General features: G+C 34.7%; 1 protein-coding gene across 5 annotated transcripts in view; it reads left to right on the top strand.

Annotated features, from left to right (window-relative positions):
• The window catches only part of LOC125668059 (2-oxoglutarate dehydrogenase complex component E1-like), a 35767-nt gene extending 14771 nt beyond the window's left edge, over positions 1-20996 (top strand). For 2 of the 5 annotated variants that reach the window (XM_056163582.1, XM_056163581.1), the window contains exons 7-21: positions 736-882; positions 3534-3804; positions 6689-6817; positions 7238-7417; positions 7565-7717; positions 10567-10786; positions 11746-11896; positions 12682-12824; positions 13868-14046; positions 14438-14509; positions 15145-15162; positions 17238-17363; positions 17804-18040; positions 19297-19460; positions 19794-20996. In XM_056163582.1, coding sequence (XP_056019557.1) covers positions 736-882; positions 3534-3804; positions 6689-6817; positions 7238-7417; positions 7565-7717; positions 10567-10786; positions 11746-11896; positions 12682-12824; positions 13868-14046; positions 14438-14509; positions 15145-15162; positions 17238-17363; positions 17804-18040; positions 19297-19460; positions 19794-19902 — 2299 coding nt within the window. In that variant the 3' untranslated portion in view covers positions 19903-20996. Of the gene's footprint in view, positions 1-735; positions 883-2102; positions 2210-3533; positions 3805-6688; positions 6818-7237; positions 7418-7564; positions 7718-10566; positions 10787-11745; positions 11897-12681; positions 12825-13867; positions 14047-14437; positions 14510-15144; positions 15163-17237; positions 17364-17803; positions 18041-19296; positions 19461-19793 lie in introns of those variants that run through there. The other 3 variants (XM_056163584.1, XM_056163583.1, XM_056163585.1) reach the window with 2 other exon arrangements.
• The last annotated feature ends 1535 nt before the right edge of the window (positions 20997-22531 follow it).

Raw genomic sequence — 22531 nt, 5'->3', positions numbered from 1 at the left:
TATGTTCGGGTTTTTAAGGAGGTATGCTACACTACAGAAATTTGATACGAATGAAAAGTGGAGGATATGTACAGCAATATTTTAAAATTGAAAACTTTCAAATTTACTTTATTTAGTCAAAAAAATGCAGTTTTAGTAGAAAGCAATCTGAGAAAAGTTTCAAGACCTCTGCTGGACTCGGAACACGCAATCTACAGTTCAGCAGTCGACATGCTAACCTACTGAGCTACTCAGATAGGCGAGAATTTTTCTAATGAATAGACAAATATTGGTGATATTTATATTTTCTTCCATGTTTTAAAAGGAAGTCAGCCATTATTATGATGTAGAGTACCTCCTTAGATAAAATCATTTGGGGAAAGGGGATTTGCACTGCAATGCACTTATAATAATTTTCTGCTCTAGAAAATGGACCTAGTAATTCTGATATACGTTAGTGCTTTCTGATATTCATTAGTGTTTTCTGATATACATTTGTGTTTAGTGAACACACTTTCTACTGCATTGTAAATCAATTTGACAGTTTGACAGGAAGGGGGGGGGGGTAAGTACATGTATACAGGTGGGGGGGGGGGTGATGTTTTTGCTCAACAAATAAACACTAATTTCTGTATAATTGGTCAAATTAATCTAAAATAAGTCAATATTCATGTAAGAATTCAATGAAGATGGAAATATATTTAACATCAATGATAAAGTATCCTCATATAAGGAACATGAAAGTTATTCATTTAGATTTGAAGAGTTTCTGTCAACAAAGTGGACGTCTGAGAAGCGGTTTGGTTTGGAGGGCTGTGAGGTGCTAATTCCTGGGATGAAGACTATCATTGATCGATCTACTGAGTATGGTGTAGAGAGCTTCATTGTCGGAATGCCACACAGGTATATAATCACATTGATCGATCTACTGAGTTTGGTGTAGAGAGCTTCATTGTCAGAATGCCACACAGGTATATAATCAAATTATTAAAAAAAAACCACAAAATGTATATTTTGTTTGAAAATTCTTTGAATGAACCTGAATTCAGAGTGAAGATCTTTGATTCATGAATTGATATACAATTTCGAATTTTGTAATCAATTACAAATATACAATTACAGATATACAATTACGGATATTGTAATCAGATAGATATACAATTACGGATATTGTCATTGGATAGATATACAGTTATGGATATTGTAATCAGATAGATATACAATAACGGATATTGTAATCAGATAGATATACAATTACGGATATTGTAATCAGATAGATATACAATTACGGATATTGTAATCGGATAGATATACAATTACAGATATTATACAATTATGGATATTGTAATCAAATAGATATACAATTACGGATACTCCAATTAAATAGAGTTTGATGTTGCTAACACTATAATTAGGAGATGAACTTACGGAATACTGATTACAGGTACTAATAGAAATGTCTGAAAGCAATTGAAAACTAGTAAACATTTTGGAAAGACAAATCACTTGAGACATATTCATTATGAGTTTGATTGTCACTAAACAAGTCATACCACAACACCTTCCTCCAAAAGTATGGAAACATTTAAAGTTTAGCAATAACTCCAAAACTTCTGAATGTCAACACAGCTTACTTAAAATCAATCAACCTATGTTCAAAAGAAAACACTGTAAAATACCCAGGTTTGTCCATGCTAGTTGAAAGCTATTCAGTGTTACCTTCAACTTTTGTTCCTTCTGAGTATAGCATCTCATCAGACAGTTTGATTGTTACAGTGCTACATAGACTCCCTTCTGAGTATAGCATCTCATCAGACAGTTTGATTGTTACAGTGCTACATAGACTCTCTTCTGAGTATAGCATCTCATCAGACTGTTTGATTGTTACAGTGCTACATAGACTCCCTTCTGAGTATAGCATCTCATCAGACTGTTTGATTGTTACAGTGCTACATGATCATGCATTGACCAATTTTTTTTATGTTTTGGAACAAAAATTTCTACATTACAAGTGTCTCCATGTGTTTATAATGTTTTTCCATTGAATTAGAAACAAAAATTCTGTTTCCTGTTTATCTACATGTAAACCATGCTGTAACAACAGAACTACATAGACAACATCTTTCATACTAGCCAAGCTACCTAGGATAAAACTTAAACTAGATGACACTGAATATCACAATGAAATGTTTTGATCGAGCCCCTGGAACTGGATTGGGAAAATGAAAAAGTAATTAGTTATTTGATTTTATTCAGATTGACATGGAATATACATGTAATTAGATTAAATCTATTTTCTGATGCAAAGGTAAATTATTGCTCGAAATGTTGCCTCAGACAGCCTTTTCACATGCTGTTGGCATTAGGATTTACTTAAGGAATGACAGTCATTTTTATTTGTTTTATACGATATAAATTAAGTTGGGACAGTTAGCGTAAACTGTCTCCACTTAAATTTAGTAAACTGCGTTTGATATTATTTGATGAATAATTCTAAAGAAAATATCAATTTTTTATGACGCGGACCAATTTTGCAGTAGCAACAAATTGGAAACTGAACAGCTAAGCGTATTGTGATGTCATTCCTAGGACGTCATATAGCGGGACTAAAGGGCAACTTGTGTTTATACAATATAAAGAATGTTGATAAAGTGAAATGAACCAATCAAATTGCTTGTAACAAGTAAAATTGAATTATCTAGAAATGAAATGGGTGTGGAATTTCTCACAATTTTTATGGCCCGTAGTCTGAGATTCGGGGGGGGGGGGGGGGGGGCCTATGGTTTTTGTTCTTTCTTTGTGTTTGTCCATGGAAACTTTAATCTTGGCTGTAACTTTTGAATGAATGATAGTGGGGTATTTCTATTTTACATGTTTTTTGTTTTTTTTGACAAGACCTTTCTTTAGATAGCAAAATTTTGACCTTGTAACCTTGACCTTTGAGTTTTGCTACTTTTGAAAAACTTTAACCTTGGCCATAACTTCTGAATGGTTAGTTCTAGGGCTTCCATATTCCACATGTTTATTCCTTGTGACAAGGCCTTTTGTTTGATATAAGATATTGTGACCTTTGAGTTTGACCTACTTTTGAAAAATATTAACCTAAGCCTTAACTTTTGAATGGTTAGCTCTAAGGCTTTCATAATTATGTGTATTCCTTGTGACTAGGCTTTTCTTTGGGTGCCATAATTACTTTGCTACCATACGGGGACATTAGTATTTCACAAACAATCTTGTTTCTTAAATATAGTAGTCAATTTTATTAGATGTTATGAATTTTAAGCCTAATACAAATGAACATCATACTGTGTGCGTACTTTGATTTATCTTCCAGTGCGTTCGTGCAGACGTAAATGTGCTGATATATGCTCAATACTTAAATTTAAATATGGTGATACATGTATTAATATAGCACAACACTTGCAGTTTAAATTCATGATGCCATAGGTGACCTACAAATGAATTTTGAATATTAAAGTACATGTATTCTGACTGTTGTGGATTTGGTGTGGTGATCTATGTTGTCTGCTAATTTTAATATTGAACTTTTTCAGAGGAAGACTTAATGTATTGGCCAATGTCTGCCGAAAGCCCCTGGAGAACATCTTCTGTCAGTTCGACTCCAAATTAAATGAAGAGGACGAAGGCTCTGGAGACGTGAAGTACCATCTTGGAATGTCGCACCACCGACTGAACAGGGTCACAAACAAAGAAATCAAAATCGCTGTGGTGGCTAATCCATCTCATTTAGAGGCTGTTGGTCCTGTAGCTCAAGGCAAGACCAGACATGAGCAGGATTGTCTGGGAGACACAGACGGCAAAAGGGTAGGTGATAGCACTGTGCTTACTGAGACAATTTTAGAGGTTGACCGAGATAACACGGCGCTTACTGAGACAATTTTAGAGGTTGGCCGAGATAACACTGCGCTTACTGAGACAATTTTAGAGGTTGGCCGAGATAACACTGCACTTACTGAGACAATTTTAGAGGTTGGCCGAGATAACACTGCGCTTACTGAGACAATTTTAGAGGTCAGCCGAGATAACACAGCACTTACTGAGACAATTTTAGAGGTCAGCCGAGACAACACTGCGCTTACTGAGACAATTTTAGAGGTTGGCCGAGATAACACTGCACTTACTGAGACAATTTTAGATGTTGGCCGAGATAACACGACACTTACTGAGACAATTTTAGATCTTGAAAAATTAGAAAAATTCTTCTCAAGAATCACTGGGCCAGAAAAGTTTACATTTACATGAAGTCTTCCTGACATAGTGCAGATTCAAGTTTGTTTAAATCATGGCCCCGTGGATAGGATGGGGCCTGCAATAGGGGATGAAAGTTAACATACAAATATATAGAGAAATTTTTTTTTAATCTTCTCAAGAACCATTGGGCCAAAGAAGTTTACATTTACATGAAAGCTTCCTGACATAGTGCAGATTCAAGTTTGTAAAAATCATGGCCCCTCGCGGTAGGTTGGGGCCACAATAGGGATCAAAGTTTTATATGCGAATATATAGGGAAAATCTTTAAATATGGGCCAAGGTGACTCAGGTGAGCAATGTGGCCCACGAGTCTCTTGTTATTTGGTTGTTTTTGTTTTTTTGCTGTTGTGTGCAACAATTTTTTATTCAATTTAAAATAGCTGATGAACAGAGTGACTTGGTTCTCAAAAAAGTACTTTTAATACATATATAGGTGATTTGAGAACTTCCATCTACCAAAATATGCCATTGCTAGTAGTAAAATCTACGTCCCTTTATGAGTATTCCTTTAACTTTCACCGCTGATAGCTTTAGAGAGCTATTTGTTTTTGTTTTGATCAGTCATGTGATTTTACTGTGTGTCCCTTACCTGATAAATTTAAATGGCTTTAGTGAATGCACTGTGTAAATTGGATGTTTTTTACCCCACACTAAGCTGCAAAATAATTGGTGTATGTATGATAATTGATTTCTAATCGATGATGAAAATAATTTTTGAGGGTAATGCAGGTGACAGTCTTGAGAAGAGTACAATATCATTCAGTGAAATGTAACTTCTTTACGTTCATATCTTAACTGATTTTATATATTCAGTGAAATGTAACTTCTTTATGTTCATATTTTATCTGATTTTATATATTCAGGTATGTGGAAATTTAACTCCATCTTTTCCTCAAATTACATTTAAATTAATTCACTTTTGGTAAAAACTATCTAGATACCACAATGGATGTAACTGGACTGATTATTGTAAGTAATGAAACAAAATACAAAGAATCAGATTACATATAGTTGCCTCTGTCTTTTATCAAATTACAAGTGAATTATAATTCTACAAATCAAAAATTACCCAGAAAGTACAACTGCATTTGCCATCGTTTTAACAATGTCTAGATGCACACCACATAAAGGGAAAATCATTTTGTAATTATAATACCTGATTGTCTGCCTGTTGCTATCCAGAGTCTTGATCTCTCAAAGTTTTTCTCTGGACTTATAAATTTTGAGTCGGCTGTATTCAAAGAACACTAACTCTGTTTGATAGCCATGATAACGGTTTGCTTAATTCATGATTTTGTGTTTTTTAAGTAAAATGAAACTATTTGCCATTCAATATATTGATGTACTGAAATTCTCATCAATGAGAACTCGAGGTTTACGATACAGAAATGAAATTGGCAATCTTTTCTGGAAGACAAATTTTGTGTTAGATAAGAAAGGACGTTGGATTTTATTGTATAAAGAACATAGAGGGGATAAAGATTAGGATTCAAATATACAGTGAAACGGATTACATGCCCTCTGTCAGAATAGAAAGTGTGAGCTGTACATATATATTATTACTACAGTAACTTGATCCGAAGAGTCGGATCACGTCGAGTTGACAGGCGCAGATCATCAGATCACACGAGACGCTTCGAGTTTGATCTGATGATCTGCGCCTGTCAACGAGACGTGATCCAACTCTTCGGATAAGTTACTGTAGTAATGATAAATTTATTATATACCCTCTTATGCATTTTAAATCCACATTTATAAGATATTAATTGCAATCCAAATTATCAGAAATACAGACATAAGTCTTTTGTTTGTTTTGTTTGTGATGCGGCCAATATTTTCCACAAAAAACGTTGCGTTGATGCATTGTGACGGCGTCAGTTTCAGAGGATACTGATACGGAATCAGAAAACCACAGTGTGGTGATCCAGAAAACCGGATCACACGCTGTGAAATCCACAGTATCAAAAAACGAAACATTGATGGGTATATAATAAAAACATTTATGATTACCTGCAGAATCTTAAAAGTGAAATCTGATGTAACTGATATATGGATATCTGATCCTCATTAGAACAGATATTTCATCTTTAAGATGGCAGATCACTTCATTTAGAAGGGCTCTGTGATACAAAAGGATTCAATGAGGTGGACTTGAAAGGGATTATCATCAGCTCCATTTTAACCATTAAATTTTGGATTAGTATCAATAGGAATTTAAGCTGCTGGAAATAAAATTTCATTTACAGGTCATTGTGTTTTTGTTTTGTAGATGAGTACTTTCTCACTTTCTAACAGTAGGGTTTTTACTCACTAAGTTTTAAATAATGGAGACAGATGTACTGGTTTTGTAAACAGCTACACACATTTACTAAATATTTAAGCTAAATTGTGAATTTTCTTATAAAAATTGTTGATAAAATTGACAAATATGTTGTAGGTTATGAGTATTCTGCTGCATGGTGATGCAGCATTTTCTGGACAAGGAGTTGTGTATGAGACTCTGCACTTGAGTGACCTTCCAGCATTCACCACTCATGGCACCATTCATATTGTGGTTAACAATCAGGTAAATAGTGCTTGATTTCTATAGTGCAGTTTATAATGTCGGCAGGTCTTGTTAAACAGATGTTTAGAATTTCTCAGGACAGATAACTCATGAAAACTTTAGGGCCATATGGACCCCTAACTTAGGAAGTTTTACCTTGTCAGTAACCTTTATATTAGAACACTTTGGATCAAATTAGTATCTTTGACCTTTGTTTGTTTGTGTTTGAGCAAAACAAAACACATGAATTAACCTCAAGGTGTAGAATATGTACTTGCCATGTGAACAAATTACCCTTCAACTTTTGATCACCCACTTGTACCAATATTTGCATTGGCAAGTCATTTTCTTCAAATCTGTAAATTCTTATTCAATCTATCTCTGTAACTAATTTCAAAAAGATTTTTATGACATATATAAAAGATGTTGTTTAATGAACAGGTTGGATTTACCACTGATCCTCGATTTTCGAGGTCCTCCCCCTACCCCACAGATGTAGGGCGAGTGATCAATGCTCCCATCTTCCACGTTAATGCTGACTACCCCGAGGAGGTGGTATATGTGTGCAAGGTGGCTGCCGAGTGGAGAGCCACATTTGGAAAGGATGTGGTGGTAGATCTGGTGAGTAGTAGTCAGTCAGGAAAAATGCAATTTACTGCTAACACAGTGAAATTCCTCAATACCGTCCAGCTGTTAGACTGGAGGCCAGTTTCGAGGGATGGCTGATTTACTGAAAACTGACAGCTAATGATGAGTTGTTGATTGTAGGTCTGCTACAGAAGAAATGGACACAATGAGAATGACAATCCTTACGTGACACAACCCATTATGTACAAGGCCATAGAGAAGCAACAGCCAATCATGGAGAAGTATGCAGATGAACTTGTCAGTTCAGGGGTTGTTACTAAGGAAGATTACAAGGTTTGTAAACATAGAGTATGTAGCATTGTGGATGTTGACATTTTCTCTTGACTTTGGCCATTTGTCTGTTTATATCCACACCTTGGTTTTACATCAGTCTATATGTCCACTCCAAAGGATAGGGATGAATTGGTTCATATCGGTCTTTTTCTCTACTGCAAAGGAGAGGGACAAACTGGTCATATTGATCTTTTCATCCACTCCAAATGATATATAGGATGAACTGGTCATATTGGTCTTTTCTTCCACTCCAAAGGATAGAGAGGAATTTTCTGGGGTTTTTTAAGCCCCATTCTTCCATGAAATTGTACTTAAAGCAATACAAGCTGTAACTGATGGCAAATAAATTGAAAAATAAAAGAAGAAATATTTAACATATTTGTGATTGAATATCTATTATAATTTCATAGAATCAGAGTGAATCTGAAGCAGAAACCCGTCAAATCAGCAGAAAATGTTGATCCATGAATCATTGTCATCCTGTCAGTAATTCCTGCTCGTAATCTCTGGTGTGTATTGACCTCGGAGGTCATCACTTAGGAAAAAAGTGTGAAAGAGAGGCACTGAGTACATGTTGGATTTGTAAGCAATCTAACATGCCAATCTCGTAGAAAATCCACTATCAAAATTACATTTGAGTGACACATTTCCGTAATTATTACTTTCTTACACTATAGTACTTCTTGTCATTCATGAAACGATGTAATATTTTAAAACAAACGATACATGTAGTTACTCGTGTTAGTTTTCTGTCTTGATCTCGGCAACACGATTATATTCGGCAATCATCGTTCCCATGTCAGTGTATATGATGCAATGGCGGTTTATACGAAACGCCCATTGTAGGTGTGCTCTCAAACAATATTCCCTAGTTTATTTTGCTGAATTTTTCTTCAGATCTTGGGGATTATATGAGTGATACCGATAAGTGTTATTTGGTGCATAATTGGATTGTTGAAAAAATGCTGTCATTTACTTCTTATATTGCTTTAAATGCATCCACAACTTTCAGAGATATGATGCAGACATGCTAACACCTCTTGTGAAGGTGTCCTTGGCACCTCAGTATTTGATAGAACTTTCTCTTTGAGTCAACTTACCATTTTTGACACATTTTTTAATTCTAATATGATTGTCAAATAACTTTGTCTCTTATGTGTAATGTATATTTAATTTGAAATTGATTTCCACATTTTTCTCGGGAACCATAAATTGCAGATCTCGGGTTCTTAATATTGAGCACCAACTCAGGGATCGAAATTAACTTTTTCCACTACTAGCAAATTTTAGCTAGTGGATTATTTTCCAACAGCAAAATTGAGCTTTTACTAGCATTTTTCAATCGATTGCTGTTTTACATGAATTTAAGAAAACAAGCATGTCTCTTTATCAAAATATACGGAAAATCTTTTAAAATCTCCTTTAAAGTGCAATAATAAAAATAAGATTGCGAATTCTTTCATTTAAAATTTAATGAATTATCAGACAAGATACATGGTGCATGGTGAGGGTCATAGGGTACACTTGTGCGGCGTACTCGCTGTCCAGAGATCTACCACCTATTTACAACATCATGTGGATTGAAATCTTGAAGACTGTTTGCGCCAATTCAAACTATCTGTTCAAAACTTTTGGAATTTTCATCTAAAAAATTCTAGTTGAAAAGCAAACCCCACGAACTTGGAAGTGTTTGACTATAGAATACAGAAGGACACTGCATGAAACGGTGACACATTATCATGTGTTGTTTCATGTAGACACGGACGAGATCAACATGCTTGCTATTTAAATCAGACGTCACTGAGACGCCCGAAGTGTGCTTGAAGTAGGCCGTCTTTGACATCATGCATCACTGAGATGACCTTGGCCTTAGTTATTATTCGATCCACGTTTACTTTTTCAGTACTTGTATATTCATTCTGTAAAGCGTTTCTATGCACAAGACAAAATTATTGTAAACTTCAAAGTACAGCCAATAAACCGAGGAAATCCGGGAAAAGATCGTGTGGTTTTTTTCACTCGCAAAAAGTTGCGATCTCTTGTGATTTTTACTCGCAATTTCAATTTTTGACTCGCATTTAGCGAGTATTTCCCCTTAATTTCATTGCCTGCAACTCACCTCTTGAAAAACTTAAATGTTTGATTGATTTTCTTATCTCCCTTGTATTTCATGTTCACAGAATAAGTATTTTTTTCAGTGAGGATAAGACACATTCTTGGTGCATTTTTTCAATGGCAAATTACAGCTTTAAAAAATTTTCCAGCATATTTACTGTTTGCGTAGTTCATGCATAATCAAAAAAGCTAGAGCTTTGATTGTATATGACACTGTTGAATCACTCATTTTTGTGGGATAAAATTTGCATGGTTGAGAGAAAAATGAATATTTGTTCAATTTTGATTTCATAGTCAAACATTTAGTGTTCTTTATACAATAAATTCAATCTAATCTGAAGTGCATTGGGAGAAGAAATTGTGTTGGTTTAGTTAAGGTTTCACAATGTAAAGATATGGAAAAGATAGAAGTTAAGGTAGAAATAGATATGGAAAAGATAAAAGTTAGGGTAGAAATAAATAGAAGTTAGATTTGAAATAGATAGAAGTTAGGGTAGAAATCGACCAATTGAAACCAATGACACAGGTGTAGGATAGGATAGTTTGAACTGTAGTCATATGCTTTGTCCTATTCAGGAAGGATAAGAATTCATAGGTATCCATTGTAAAAAAAAACCTGATTATCAAGTCCTCTAGTGGTTTTACACTATTGGCAAAGAGTTCACAGACTATTAGGTTCTTTTGTAGTAAGAAAAACTGCTGATGTTACATGATGTTTCTATTTATTTTGATAGAATGAAGTAGAAAAGTACGACCATATCTGTAAGAAGGCTTACGACGATTCCAAGGGCATCCTGGTGAACAAGAACAGCGAGTGGTTGGACTCGCCCTGGGGAGACTTCTTTGTCAACAAAGACCAGATGAAAGTGGCGGCCACTGGTATTCCCGAGGACGTGGTTTACAAGCTCGGTGTCCAAGCCAGCTCTGTCCCCAAAGATCTAAATATTCACTCTAGTAAGGAGTTAGGGGCGGAAAGAGATCTAGATATTCACTCTAGTAAGGAGTTAGGGGCGGAAAGAGATCTAGATATTCACTCTAGTAAGGAATTAGGGGCGGAAAGAGATCTAAATATTCACTCTAGTAAGGAATTAGGGGCAGAAAGAGCAAGTGATCAAAGAACAAACGAGTAAAGCACTGCTTCTCGGAAATTTATCAGAATTTTTCCAATTTTATGCTGCAGTTTCAAATTACACTCAAATCTTTCCTCTTAAAATTTAAATTCAGGTGCATGTAAATCTATCATATTTACTACAAATTATGTACTTTAAAATGGCAGCAAGGGAATGAAAAGTCAGAAACAAACAACTAGTGTGCTTTAATTTTATTGTTCTTATCATAGATTGTGAAGCATTGCCCCAAAACTGGATACTTTCGTCTTCATCATTCTGTTTATTTATTCAAGTTTACAACTTAACACCCAGGCCCTAATGAATACCATTTGGAATCCACTTGTGAGAATCCTCCGCAATTTTAACGTTAAGGTGTTGGTTTCCAGATTTTACTTCGTTCGTCATTCTAAGAAAAATCAATGTCCATGACAAAGTCATTTTCAGTTTGGTATAAATGAAAAAAATTTCTAGAAAACCAAATGAAATCTCTCATAGATAGTCCAAGGTTGCAATAATGTAATATCAGGAATTTGTTTTTGATATTCTGGTAAATAATTGTGATAAACTGCTAGGTAATTTAATGTCATTGCCCAGCTCCCGGGACAAGTGCTATTTCTGTGCGGGCAAGTGAAACTGCAGAAGATGTGTTCTCTAATTTTTTTTAAATGAAATTTTTGATAAGGCAAGTGTATTTTACCAGGAAATATGCCCAAGGGCACATGGTTAAAAAATCATTTTGTTAGCCTCTGCATGCATTTGTTTCTAAAATTCTGGTAGGTTATGTTGTACTGTAATTATTTTCAGGTTTGAACCGAGTACTGAAGGCTCGTATGAAGATGATTGAGGACAGAACCGTGGACTGGGCCCTAGGGGAGACCATTGCTTACATGTCCCTCCTGATAGACGGCTATCCGGTCAGACTTAGTGGACAGGATGTGGAAAGAGGAACATTTAGGTCAGTAATAAATCAGACAAATGGATAATAATCAAACAACTGGTCAGTATGAAATCAGACAAAACAACTGTTCAGTACGAAATCAGACAAAACAACGGGTCAGTCTTAAATCAGACAAAACAACTGGTCAGTATTAAATCAGACAAAACAACGGGTCAGTCTTAAATCAGACAAAACAACTGGTCAGTATGAAATCAGACAAAACAGCTGGTCAGTATGAAATCAAACAAAACAACTTGTCAGTATGAAATCAGACAAAACAACGGGTCAGTCTTAAATCAGACAAATGGACAATAATCAGACAACTGGTATTACTATTTCTTTTATTGTTACAAGTTCTTGTTTGCCAGTTTGAATAATATTTCTGATTTTGAGTCCGTTGGGAATCCATGTCGGAGTAGGTTCTCGGTACCCCTTGCTTGTCATAAGAGGCCATTAAATGGGGTGGTCCTTTGGATGAGACCACCAAAACCGAGGCCCCGTGTCACAGCAGGTGTGGCACAACAAAGATCCCTCCCTGCTCAATGGCTGTTAGTGCCGAGCATAGACCTAAATTTTGCAGCCCTTGACTGGCAATGGTGACATCTCCATATGAGTGAAAAATTTTCGAGAGCGACGTTAAACAATATATAATAAATCTGATTTTGAAAGTTCCATGAAGCTGAAGAAGATAACATTCTGCTCTATACTCATAGAAATTAATGTTAGCAGTAAATAAATTTTTTGAGACACCATAAGGCAGAAATGTATTGATGTTAATGTTCTCCTGTTCTTTATATTTTCAGTCACCGTCATCATGTAATTCATGATCAGAAGATGGACAAGAAGACATATTGTCAGCTCAATAACCTGGATGGTCTGTTTGAGGGGAAGAAACCTGCAATGTACACTGTGTGTAACAGCTCACTGTCAGAATATGCTGTGTTAGGTATGTCATTCACCTCACTGTCAGAATATGCTGTGTTAGGTATGTCATTCACCTCACTGTCAGAATATGCTGTGTTAGGTATGTCATTCACCTCACTATGTTGTGTTAGGTATGTCATGCTGGGTCCAGTTGCACAAAAGTTAGTTAAGTTTAACTGACAGTTAACTTTAAGTTAACACAATATATATATGTTCAAGTTAATGGAAAGTTAACTGTCAGTTAAAGTTAACTAACCTTCGTGCAACTGGGTCAGGTCTCTATTTTCTGTGTGAGTACACTGTGTTAATATGTTAGACAGGTTGCTGTCTCAGTACATTGTGTTAGAGTATAGGAAGTCTTCATAGGCATACACATCAAAGACATAGAACATATAAAAATAGAGGGGAATTTTTATGCCCCGAGATCGAAGATCTGGGGCATATTGTTTTTGTCCTGTCTGTCATTCTGTAACTCTGTCACTCTGTCTGAAATTTTAACCTTGTTAATAACTTTTGAACAGTAAGGGCTAGAGCTTTGATATTTCACATGAGTATTCCTTGTGACAAGACCTTTCTATGGGTACTAAACCTTTTGACCTTGTCATTTGACCTACTATTAAAATATTTGACATTGGTCATAACTTTTAAATGGTAAATTTTAGAGCTTTCATATTATACATGAGTATATCTTGTGACAAGATCTTTCTACTGGTACCAAGATATTTGTCCTTGTGACCTTGGCCATCTTTGGAATTGGCCATTATCGGGGCATTTGTGTTTCACGAACACATCTTGTTCTATATAGATTTTGATTTTGTTACGAATATACTTATTTCAAATTGTACTAATACATGCATTATTAATGTACTGACAAGCATTTTGTGATTAATATTGATATTCTCTCTACCAGAAATTTATCAGCAGAAAAATTCACATTGTGCTCTTTAGAAAATCATCAATTAAATCTAATGAAGTTAACAAATTCAATTTTTTTTATGTCTGTGTACAAAGTTCTGTAGATTCAAAATGTGATTCAAAATGTGTTTGATATTTGTGGCATTGTAGGATTTGAGGTTGGCTTTAGTCAAGTGGACCCCAACTGTCTGGTTCTGTGGGAGGCCCAGTTTGGGGACTTTGCCAACACAGCCCAGCCAGTCATTGATCAGTTTATCTCCTGTGGACAGGATAAGTGGGTCAGACAACTTGGATTGGTCTTGTTGCTTCCCCATGGATACGAGGGCATGGTAACTCAAATTTTCTCAGACTAGGAATAAGGACAACCTACTGTAGATTCCTGATTTTACGCGAGTACTTAATATGGCAAAATAATTTGTGTACATGAAATCATGTGAACATGAATTTGCATGTCGTCTGTTAATCAGGAGTTTTTGCATGTATAAAACAACAGAAAAATAAAAGCAAGGAATTTATTTTTCAAGTGATGCCTCTCACAAAATTACCCAATAATAGATCTGTTGTGTATATTTAGGAATCTGCAGTACCAATGATATATTTACACTTTAATTTGGCAAAGTTTGAGAGTTTGGAAGTGCTTCCTTTAACTGAAGTGACAATATTTTTTTATATCTGTGGCGAATCTTACATTAGATTTCCTACTGATTAATTCCGTTACAGGGCCCTGAACACTCAAGTGGTAGATTGGAACGGTTCCTGCAGATGTCTAATGATGACCCCAGTCAGGAATTGGTAAGTTTGTTAAATGTTGACTATGTTGTCCACTTGGATGATTAATTACACAGGTGTCGGTGTGTATTTGTCGGGGTATGTGGTAGGTTTCACCTGTCGCTCACATTCCACTGTGTAAGTGTTGTTTCCATTTAACAGATGAAATATAAGAGATTTGTAAATGCTCAGCTCACATGCACCTCCTATGTTTCATTTTACTGATTTTGCCAATTGTTATTTAAGTTTCAGCAGACCTAGGGGCAATTTTACAAAAAGGTTTTGCAATTAAATCCAATATTTCAACTTGTCAAGCATTTCTCTACTGATGTATAAAATTTGTGAAAATGTGGTGGTATGTAGTTCTATATACTAATTTTCTTCATTATTTTTTTTTTTTTTTTAGATGACTTCAGATTTATCTTTTAAAAAATCATTTGAAAAAAGTGCAGCATTAGATAAAATGCAAAAAGTGTATTTGGTGTGAAGTTGTAAGACGTTTTGTAGAATGGGTCCCCTAGATTGTATATGTCTGTCTACAAATATAATGATGCTTGGTACAGTCTTTTAATGTATGTCACCACTAATATTAGTTCCCTGAAGAACGCTCCACTAGGTAATGAGCTGTAATGTTACCACTAATGAATGAATTTTTCCAGATCCCGCAAAATCTAGAGGTAACTTCAGTTAATATGGAATGATGCTACTCAGCTGTTGTACTTAAGCCATTGTGCCATTTCATGTCAAAGTTCCATCCTCACCTTTCCTCAATGTAGTTAACTTGTGTAATGTACAATGTCGTTGACTTCAGTGTTATTGTGTCTTTGGCACATAGGTTTTTAAGGTCATAGGATACCCAGAATTTGGATGCCTCAAATGAAATAGGATTTTGCTATGTTTACGTGGGATTTTGTTTTATTTGATCAAACAACAATATGAATCGGTCATTAATACATGAAATGCACCAATAAAAAGATGTTTTTGAAGGATTTTAGTTTTGGGGTAATGTTTTTCCATTGAATTTTCAAGTAAAGATTTGGGAATAGTGCAAACATAAAGGTGGTTTCATAGGAACATTTTGATAAATGTGGGTTTTTAGCAATATTAAAACATTTACATATAGTTTTACAAAATGCTATAATAGTTTTTTGGGGTATCCTAAGTTCTAAACTAAATACCAGTACAGAGGGAAGAACATTCTAAAGTCATCTCAAATTGTGTTAGAGAAGATAAGTACACCACCCCCCCACCCCCCCACCCCCCCAACAACTGATTTGTTTCATATTACATGTACTGCAAAATACCACGGAATGTTTCCTTTAATAATACAAGTTCTGAACACGATTAATGAAATTGACCTTCGGAATTTGAAAGATTGAGGGTCAGATCTGAACAATTTCTGTATACCGGTAATGTTCTTTATTTATTTGCCATGTCGATCTGAAAATTAGTTTTTAATTTGTTTGAAAAGCATCAAATGCAGAATATTGCTGAACAACTTTGAACATCTCTAAATTATTGATTTAATATAAATATGCTACACGCGTATCTTTGACATATCTCCCACACCCCAGATCACCCACAGACAAGAACTACAAGGAAGTTGACATTTGTACACATACCAGGGGAACTCATGGGCTCGAGGTCACTTGAACTTTGAGTTATCAAGAGTCACCTGTACGGTGATTTCACAAAGGTAGACCTCTCTTGTATTTAATTTTAAATATTAAATGCTTCTTTTAATTAATAACTGTCATCTGACAAAGTCCATGACATTATGGTCTTCTGCTAGAAGACATTTTTGAAGGACCTTCATCTGGAAGTCTTCCGTACAAGACAATCTGAGAAATCACCACATGTTTTCACAAGTCTTCCGGACAGTTTGTGAGAAATCCCCTTAAGTCTTTTGGACGATTTGTTGACAATATTTATACTAAAGGTTGATAGAGTGGGATGTTTGATGACAAGCTTACCATCCAAATTAAGCTATGTAGAACTTGCATCACTACATGAATGTTGATTTTGATTTTGATTTTTTTTTTTTTTGCTTTAAAAGCTTTGTGCATTGAATTGGTAGCAGCAATTGGTAGCACTTTGTGAATGCCGATAGTTCTGTTCTTTGGCAACAAATCAAAATCATGCTTAAAGTTAACTAAATTTTCAAACATGATTTTATTAAATTTTATTTTATAGGCAATCTTTATTTTCTCAAAGATATGTAAGAGAATAAAAATTGTCTTGAGGCACTATACAATGTGTCCACAATCGATATTGATAACATGCACTTCCTTCCACATCACTTGTTTATAAAGCAAAAGTTAAAACTCTGACAAATAACTACAAGACTGTTGGTTCAGTATTAAACATATTCTTGAAATATATCTTGTTAGCTTGAGACTTGTGAGGTAACTATATGTGACAAGAATATTTTGTTTTTCAAGTTTTATGTGTTTCTGTCTCATTATTTTGTAGCATGCTCTGACTTTCCTTTCATTCCATGCTTTTGGTTCATATTCAGTTTAAAATTTCATCAAACCATTCACCACATTGGTGAATTTTTAAAATTTATGCACCTAGTTCAGTATCTTTGCTCAATTTGTTATCAGCAGATGACTGTTTATCTTTGAGAAAACTTCAATTGCTATTTTATGGACATGCTGTTTCATTTGTATCTATTCTGATATTTTTCCGATTCAAGTTTTAATCCCTCGTGCATTTTTTTTTACACTGTCTTTGACTTTGTGTGTTACAGAAATTTGGAGAAGATTTTGCCATGCAGCAGCTTCATGATATCAACTGGTTTGTGTGTAACATCTCCACGCCTGCGAACTACTTCCACGCCATCCGTAGACAAATCCTGCTTCCATTCAGGAGACCTGTAAGTTGTTTTTTGTCTCTAAAAGATGTTTTACAAAAGATGATCTAAATTTATATCTAGTACTGAAGTTGTAAAGTGGACACTTGAAATTGAAAAGATACACTAAATGCAGATTGCTTTTCTATTTTTTTATTATTATTTTTTTATTTTTTTTGGTCGAGTTTTTTGAGTTTGTATAGGTTCAAAATATAATGCCCCTATCCACTTACAATTAATGGAATTGTTTTTAAATTGATTGGGGTAATATTCTTTGTAGTGGTGATGAGTTATGGTTTTTCTTCAAATACAAGTTTTTTTAAAAACTGGATGGTGTATGTATTATTATAGAGGAATATTTTTGTTTAGCAATAAACTTTTACACGTTATCTAGATCTTGAGCATGTATGATACATGTATGTGTATATAGTTTACATGGCACAGCAGAATTTTGTTTATTTCAGCTGATTAACATGAGCCCCAAGGCCATTCTCCGTCTACCAGAGGCCAGGTCATCGTTTGACGAATTGACTAGTGATACAGAGTTCAAGAGAATTATTCCTGAGACTGGAGTGGCATTAGAGAACCCACAGGGAGTGAACAAGATCGTCTTTTGTACCGGCAAAGTGTACTATGAAATCGCTAAAACCAGAAAAGTGATGGAGAGGGAAGACCAAGTGGCTGTTGTTCGTGTAGAACAGGTGAAGTAGTGATATGGAGAGAATTAATTAATTACTTGTAGTCACACATTGTTCACATCAATCTATTGGTACTACTGTTATTGCTATGAAATGGTAAAGGAGTTGTATATAAATATCGCATGTAGTTGAGGGTAAGATTGAAAAATTTCACCCCGAGAAAATCATTGTCAACCGATGCGTAGCCTAGGTAGACAATGATTTCTTGAAGGGGTGAAAATTTTCAATGTTGCCCTGAACTACACGCAATATTTGTTTTATTATACTGAATGTTATATAAACAGCAAAGCAGAAAAACTTGTGTCTGTTGACATTTGATCAATCTCTGTTATGCAATATTTCGTATATCGATACAGGTATTTACGTTTACTACAAACGCTCAAACAACATCATCTAACAATCTACAGCAAACCGTACATGCATAAATTTGACTCGTGTGAAAATTTTTATAATATCACCCGTTGTCAAGTGCTGTTAAACGTTGCTAGATACTATCACCCCGGAGTGCATGCTTTCTGTTCTCAAGAGGGTAACAAAATGTTTTTTCAAGTGCTTCTTTACCAATCAGATTTGAGTATTTTACATGAAAGTACATGTATAATAATATATGAATATTGCATGTAGTTGTGGGTAACATTGAAAATTTTCACCCCAAGAAAACATTGTCAACTGAGGAGTAGCTGAGGTTGACAATGGTTTCTCGAGAGGTTAAAAATTTTCAGTGGTACACTCAACTACATGCAATATTTATTTTATTATACTGAATATTATGTTTTTGCAACTGTGTTTTGGTCAATCAGGTTCACATATTTTTACATGAAGGTATAATAAAGTGAAATTATGATTTAAACATAATCTGAATTTACAGTACATGTACTATTTTATTTTTTGTTTTGATTTTGAAGACTAGGGCTAGGGTGATGTGGTTTTCATCCATATTAAACCATATTTCAATACAGTACAGATTGTAATATTTTATATACATATCGCATAATTTTGTTAATCTGCACTTCAAACTTTCTCAATATTACCAAGTTTTATAACCATCTTTACTCCTGAAACAACCTTTGCAAAATCTAGAATTTAAAACTGATTAAGAATTTCCCATTGATAATGCTGGAGACGTATGAATGTGTGTGTCATGGTATTTTATATATACTTTATTGATGTATCTTACCAGTCATAGAATGTTATTTTACTAAACATATCACTATTTGTATCATGAGTAATTTAGATGGATTTCATTGATCCATTTGCAGATTTCTCCATTCCCTTATGATCTAGTTAGGGATGAGATTGCGAAATACCCCAATGCCAGTATATCCTGGGTTCAAGAGGAGCATAAGAATATGGGAGCATTCCAGTATGTGGAGCCCAGACTGCGTCACCTCCTGACGTACATGGGCAGGGATGATAAAGTCAAGTAAGTGTTCATACCCATACCAAAAAACAAAAAAACAAAAATAGTTCTTCATACCCTAAACTGGGAAATAATCAAATTATCACCCAGATGCACTGAAAAAGGATTTCATCCAGTTATGATTACGCCCAAAACCATTTATTACTAATTAAGTTTAATGAGTAAATTACATTTGCCCATTTAGGGTAAGAGTTAAGATAAAATGGTATAGGATAAATCAATTTTGAATTGTATGAAATCGTTTTCTGTGGGCATAGTTATTGAAGGAAAAGACTTGATACAATGGTTTTTTAAAAATTTATGTAAGATATTTAAAATAAATTTTTTGTGTTATAGGTATGAGGGCCGTTTCCCAGCTGCCTCTACTGCAGCAGGTAACAAGCAACTTCACGAACAGGAGCTGGATGCCTTCATGAGCAATGTCTGCAACCCGGATTACTTCTAAAACACCAAGATAAACATAGTGTAGACAAAACTACAGAGAAGACTTACTGAAAATAAATCAACACCACCACTAACATGCCACTGAATGTGCCTAAATTGTTTTGTTCCAGTTCGCAGCACCTATTTTTCTCTCCATTTTTTTTTTTAGCAAGATGTGAGTGAATGTATTGTTTAGGAAAGGAAGAACACAACAATGAGCATAATTCTTTGGACAGAATCTCCAAGGTTATATATTTTTTTTCTGGGCTGGGTGTGTCTTTGTGTCACAGAAATTGAATTAATAGTGATATATGTATTTATTATGTCGGAGCATATTTCCTTCAAAGGAATTTTGAAAAAATGTAAATTTTTGTGTGATATGCAATTGTACTATTTTAAAAAGGCAATTAATTCTTTTCTCCCTGATTGTTGAATTTTATTGTTGATTTGTTGCAAATGTTATCAATGATTTCATGTATATATATAAAAAAAAAAAGGGATTTTATTTTAGAGGAGACAGTTCTTATCAGACTTGCTTTATGACCATCAGTATGATGTACACTTTCAGGGATTGTTTTTGTAGCGGGGATGTAACCTCATTCAGACACCAGTGAATTAATTTATCTGTCCGCTTGTAAAACCAGGAATATTTCACAAATTTCAACATGTTGAAAAGTCTGTTTTCTGCAGATTTGAGTACTTAAATACAATATTCTCAGTAACTTTTTAAAGACAAAATCAAAACCAAAGGTCGACAAAAGAAATATGTTTCTGCTAGTTGTTTTAGCTGGTACTTAAAATTTGTGAGAGGGTTGCTATACAGCACTTATAGATGTACATTCTTCTTCAACTCATCAGATTTAGTTCCTTATATGAAATATCATTACAGACAGTAATCCTTGATCATTGGATGTAGAATAGTGGTGACTTCATGAGGTTGTTGGATATTTCTGGTTTTATAATGTTGTGTTTAAATTATTATGTACAAAGAATGTAAACAGGATGAAAAAAATGTGTTATTTATTTGATTTTTAGTTTGATTACATAATGTCTCTAAATCTCCATATACTGACAATATATAAAATTTTGCAGATATTAAAGTCATCATAAAGCTTATTGTTGGTGTCCTCTTTCAATAACTGGGTATACACATATTATGTGTTCATTGTGTACCAAGTATGCTTGCTAGATGTTAAAGGGTAAAGAATTAAAGCATTTTCACTTTAACATTCATATAGTCATGTGCTGGTTGCAAATTTAATAAAAAATTGCAAACAAACTCTGCCTGTTTTTCCATATCCAACAGGACCTTTCAACTTGTGACCTTCACCTTGGGTTAACCAGGATCATAAGTTTTGAATGGTTAATAATTGGGCTTTCATATTTCACTTGTGTATTTCTTGTGAAAATACTTGTCTCGTGTACCAAAATGTGTGACCTTGTAACCTTCACCTTGGAGTTTGACCAACTTTAGGTAAACTTAAACCTTGGTCATAACCTTTGAATGGTTATATAGTGGTAGGTCTTTCATATTTCACATGTGACTAGACCTTTCCTGTGGTGCCAATGTTTTTTACCTTGGGAGTTTGACCTATTTTTTAATGATAGGGCTTTCCTGGTGTCAAGACCTTTCTTTTGGTACTGGAATTACTTTGCTGCCATACTGGGAAATCGGTGTTTCACAAACACATTTTGTTTGCTGGATTGACTTAGTACTTTACATGTAGCTACTTCATAGAAAATTACCTTAACCGGTTGCTTACATTGCAAGGGGATGCCCTGCTTTGCAGTGATTTTGTTACCAGTGTCATAATGAAGGCCATTTGGCCAGGTCAAAGTTTTTAGTAAAACCAGAAATATGTAGTCTGGAGAAATTGGAAGCTTTTCCTCTGCACAAACAGAGAATATCTTTATCCAGAACCATGATCTTGGATAAGTTACAGTCGAGGTCATTACTGAAAATATAGTCAAGGTCATTACTGAAAAACAATTAAAAAGCTGTGTCTGAGCCAATAAAGAGATCAATGCTGCACCCAAAGGCTGTTTATGATCACACAGTCATTGTACATTGAATAAGACATGGATTTGAAAAATCTGCTCCAGGTTATAACATTGTAATGTATAAATAATGGTAGTTTACACAAAGGATGTCAATTGGAAATGAGCCAAGATCTAGCCCAAAAAAGATATTGGCCATATCTTTGCAATGGAGGGAGAATAGAAATGTGTGCATGTCACGGGTTGCTTATGATGAAACGGTATGCAGTGACCTTCAGGTCTCAATTGGGGTTGAAAGTCAAATGTCAAGGTTGCTTGTACGTATTACAGGGGTATAATATTAAACAACAGACATTGTACGACTGGTGAAGCTGATTAAACAAACGAGAAAAATTTATTCTCAATCTAATTAAAATTAGATCTTCCATCCACTCCCCCAGTTTTCAATACGTCGTGTCCACGCGATGTATCGAAAACTGGGGACCGGATGTAAGATCTAATTTTAATTAGATTGATTTATTCTTTACATATGTATTATATTTGTGACATAACTTTGGGGTTGTGTTTATGACTACGTAATAGACTTTTATATCTTAAGTTGGAAGGTCATTTAATTGCATGTGTCACAGTGCTTATAGGGGGAAATATGATAT

Source organism: Ostrea edulis, chromosome 4 (genome assembly GCF_947568905.1).
Source record: "Ostrea edulis chromosome 4, xbOstEdul1.1, whole genome shotgun sequence".
Classification (NCBI taxonomy): Eukaryota; Metazoa; Mollusca; class Bivalvia; order Ostreida; family Ostreidae; genus Ostrea; species Ostrea edulis.
The sequence above is the reverse complement of the archived record's forward strand: the minus strand, read 5'-3'. Positions and strand labels throughout refer to the sequence as shown.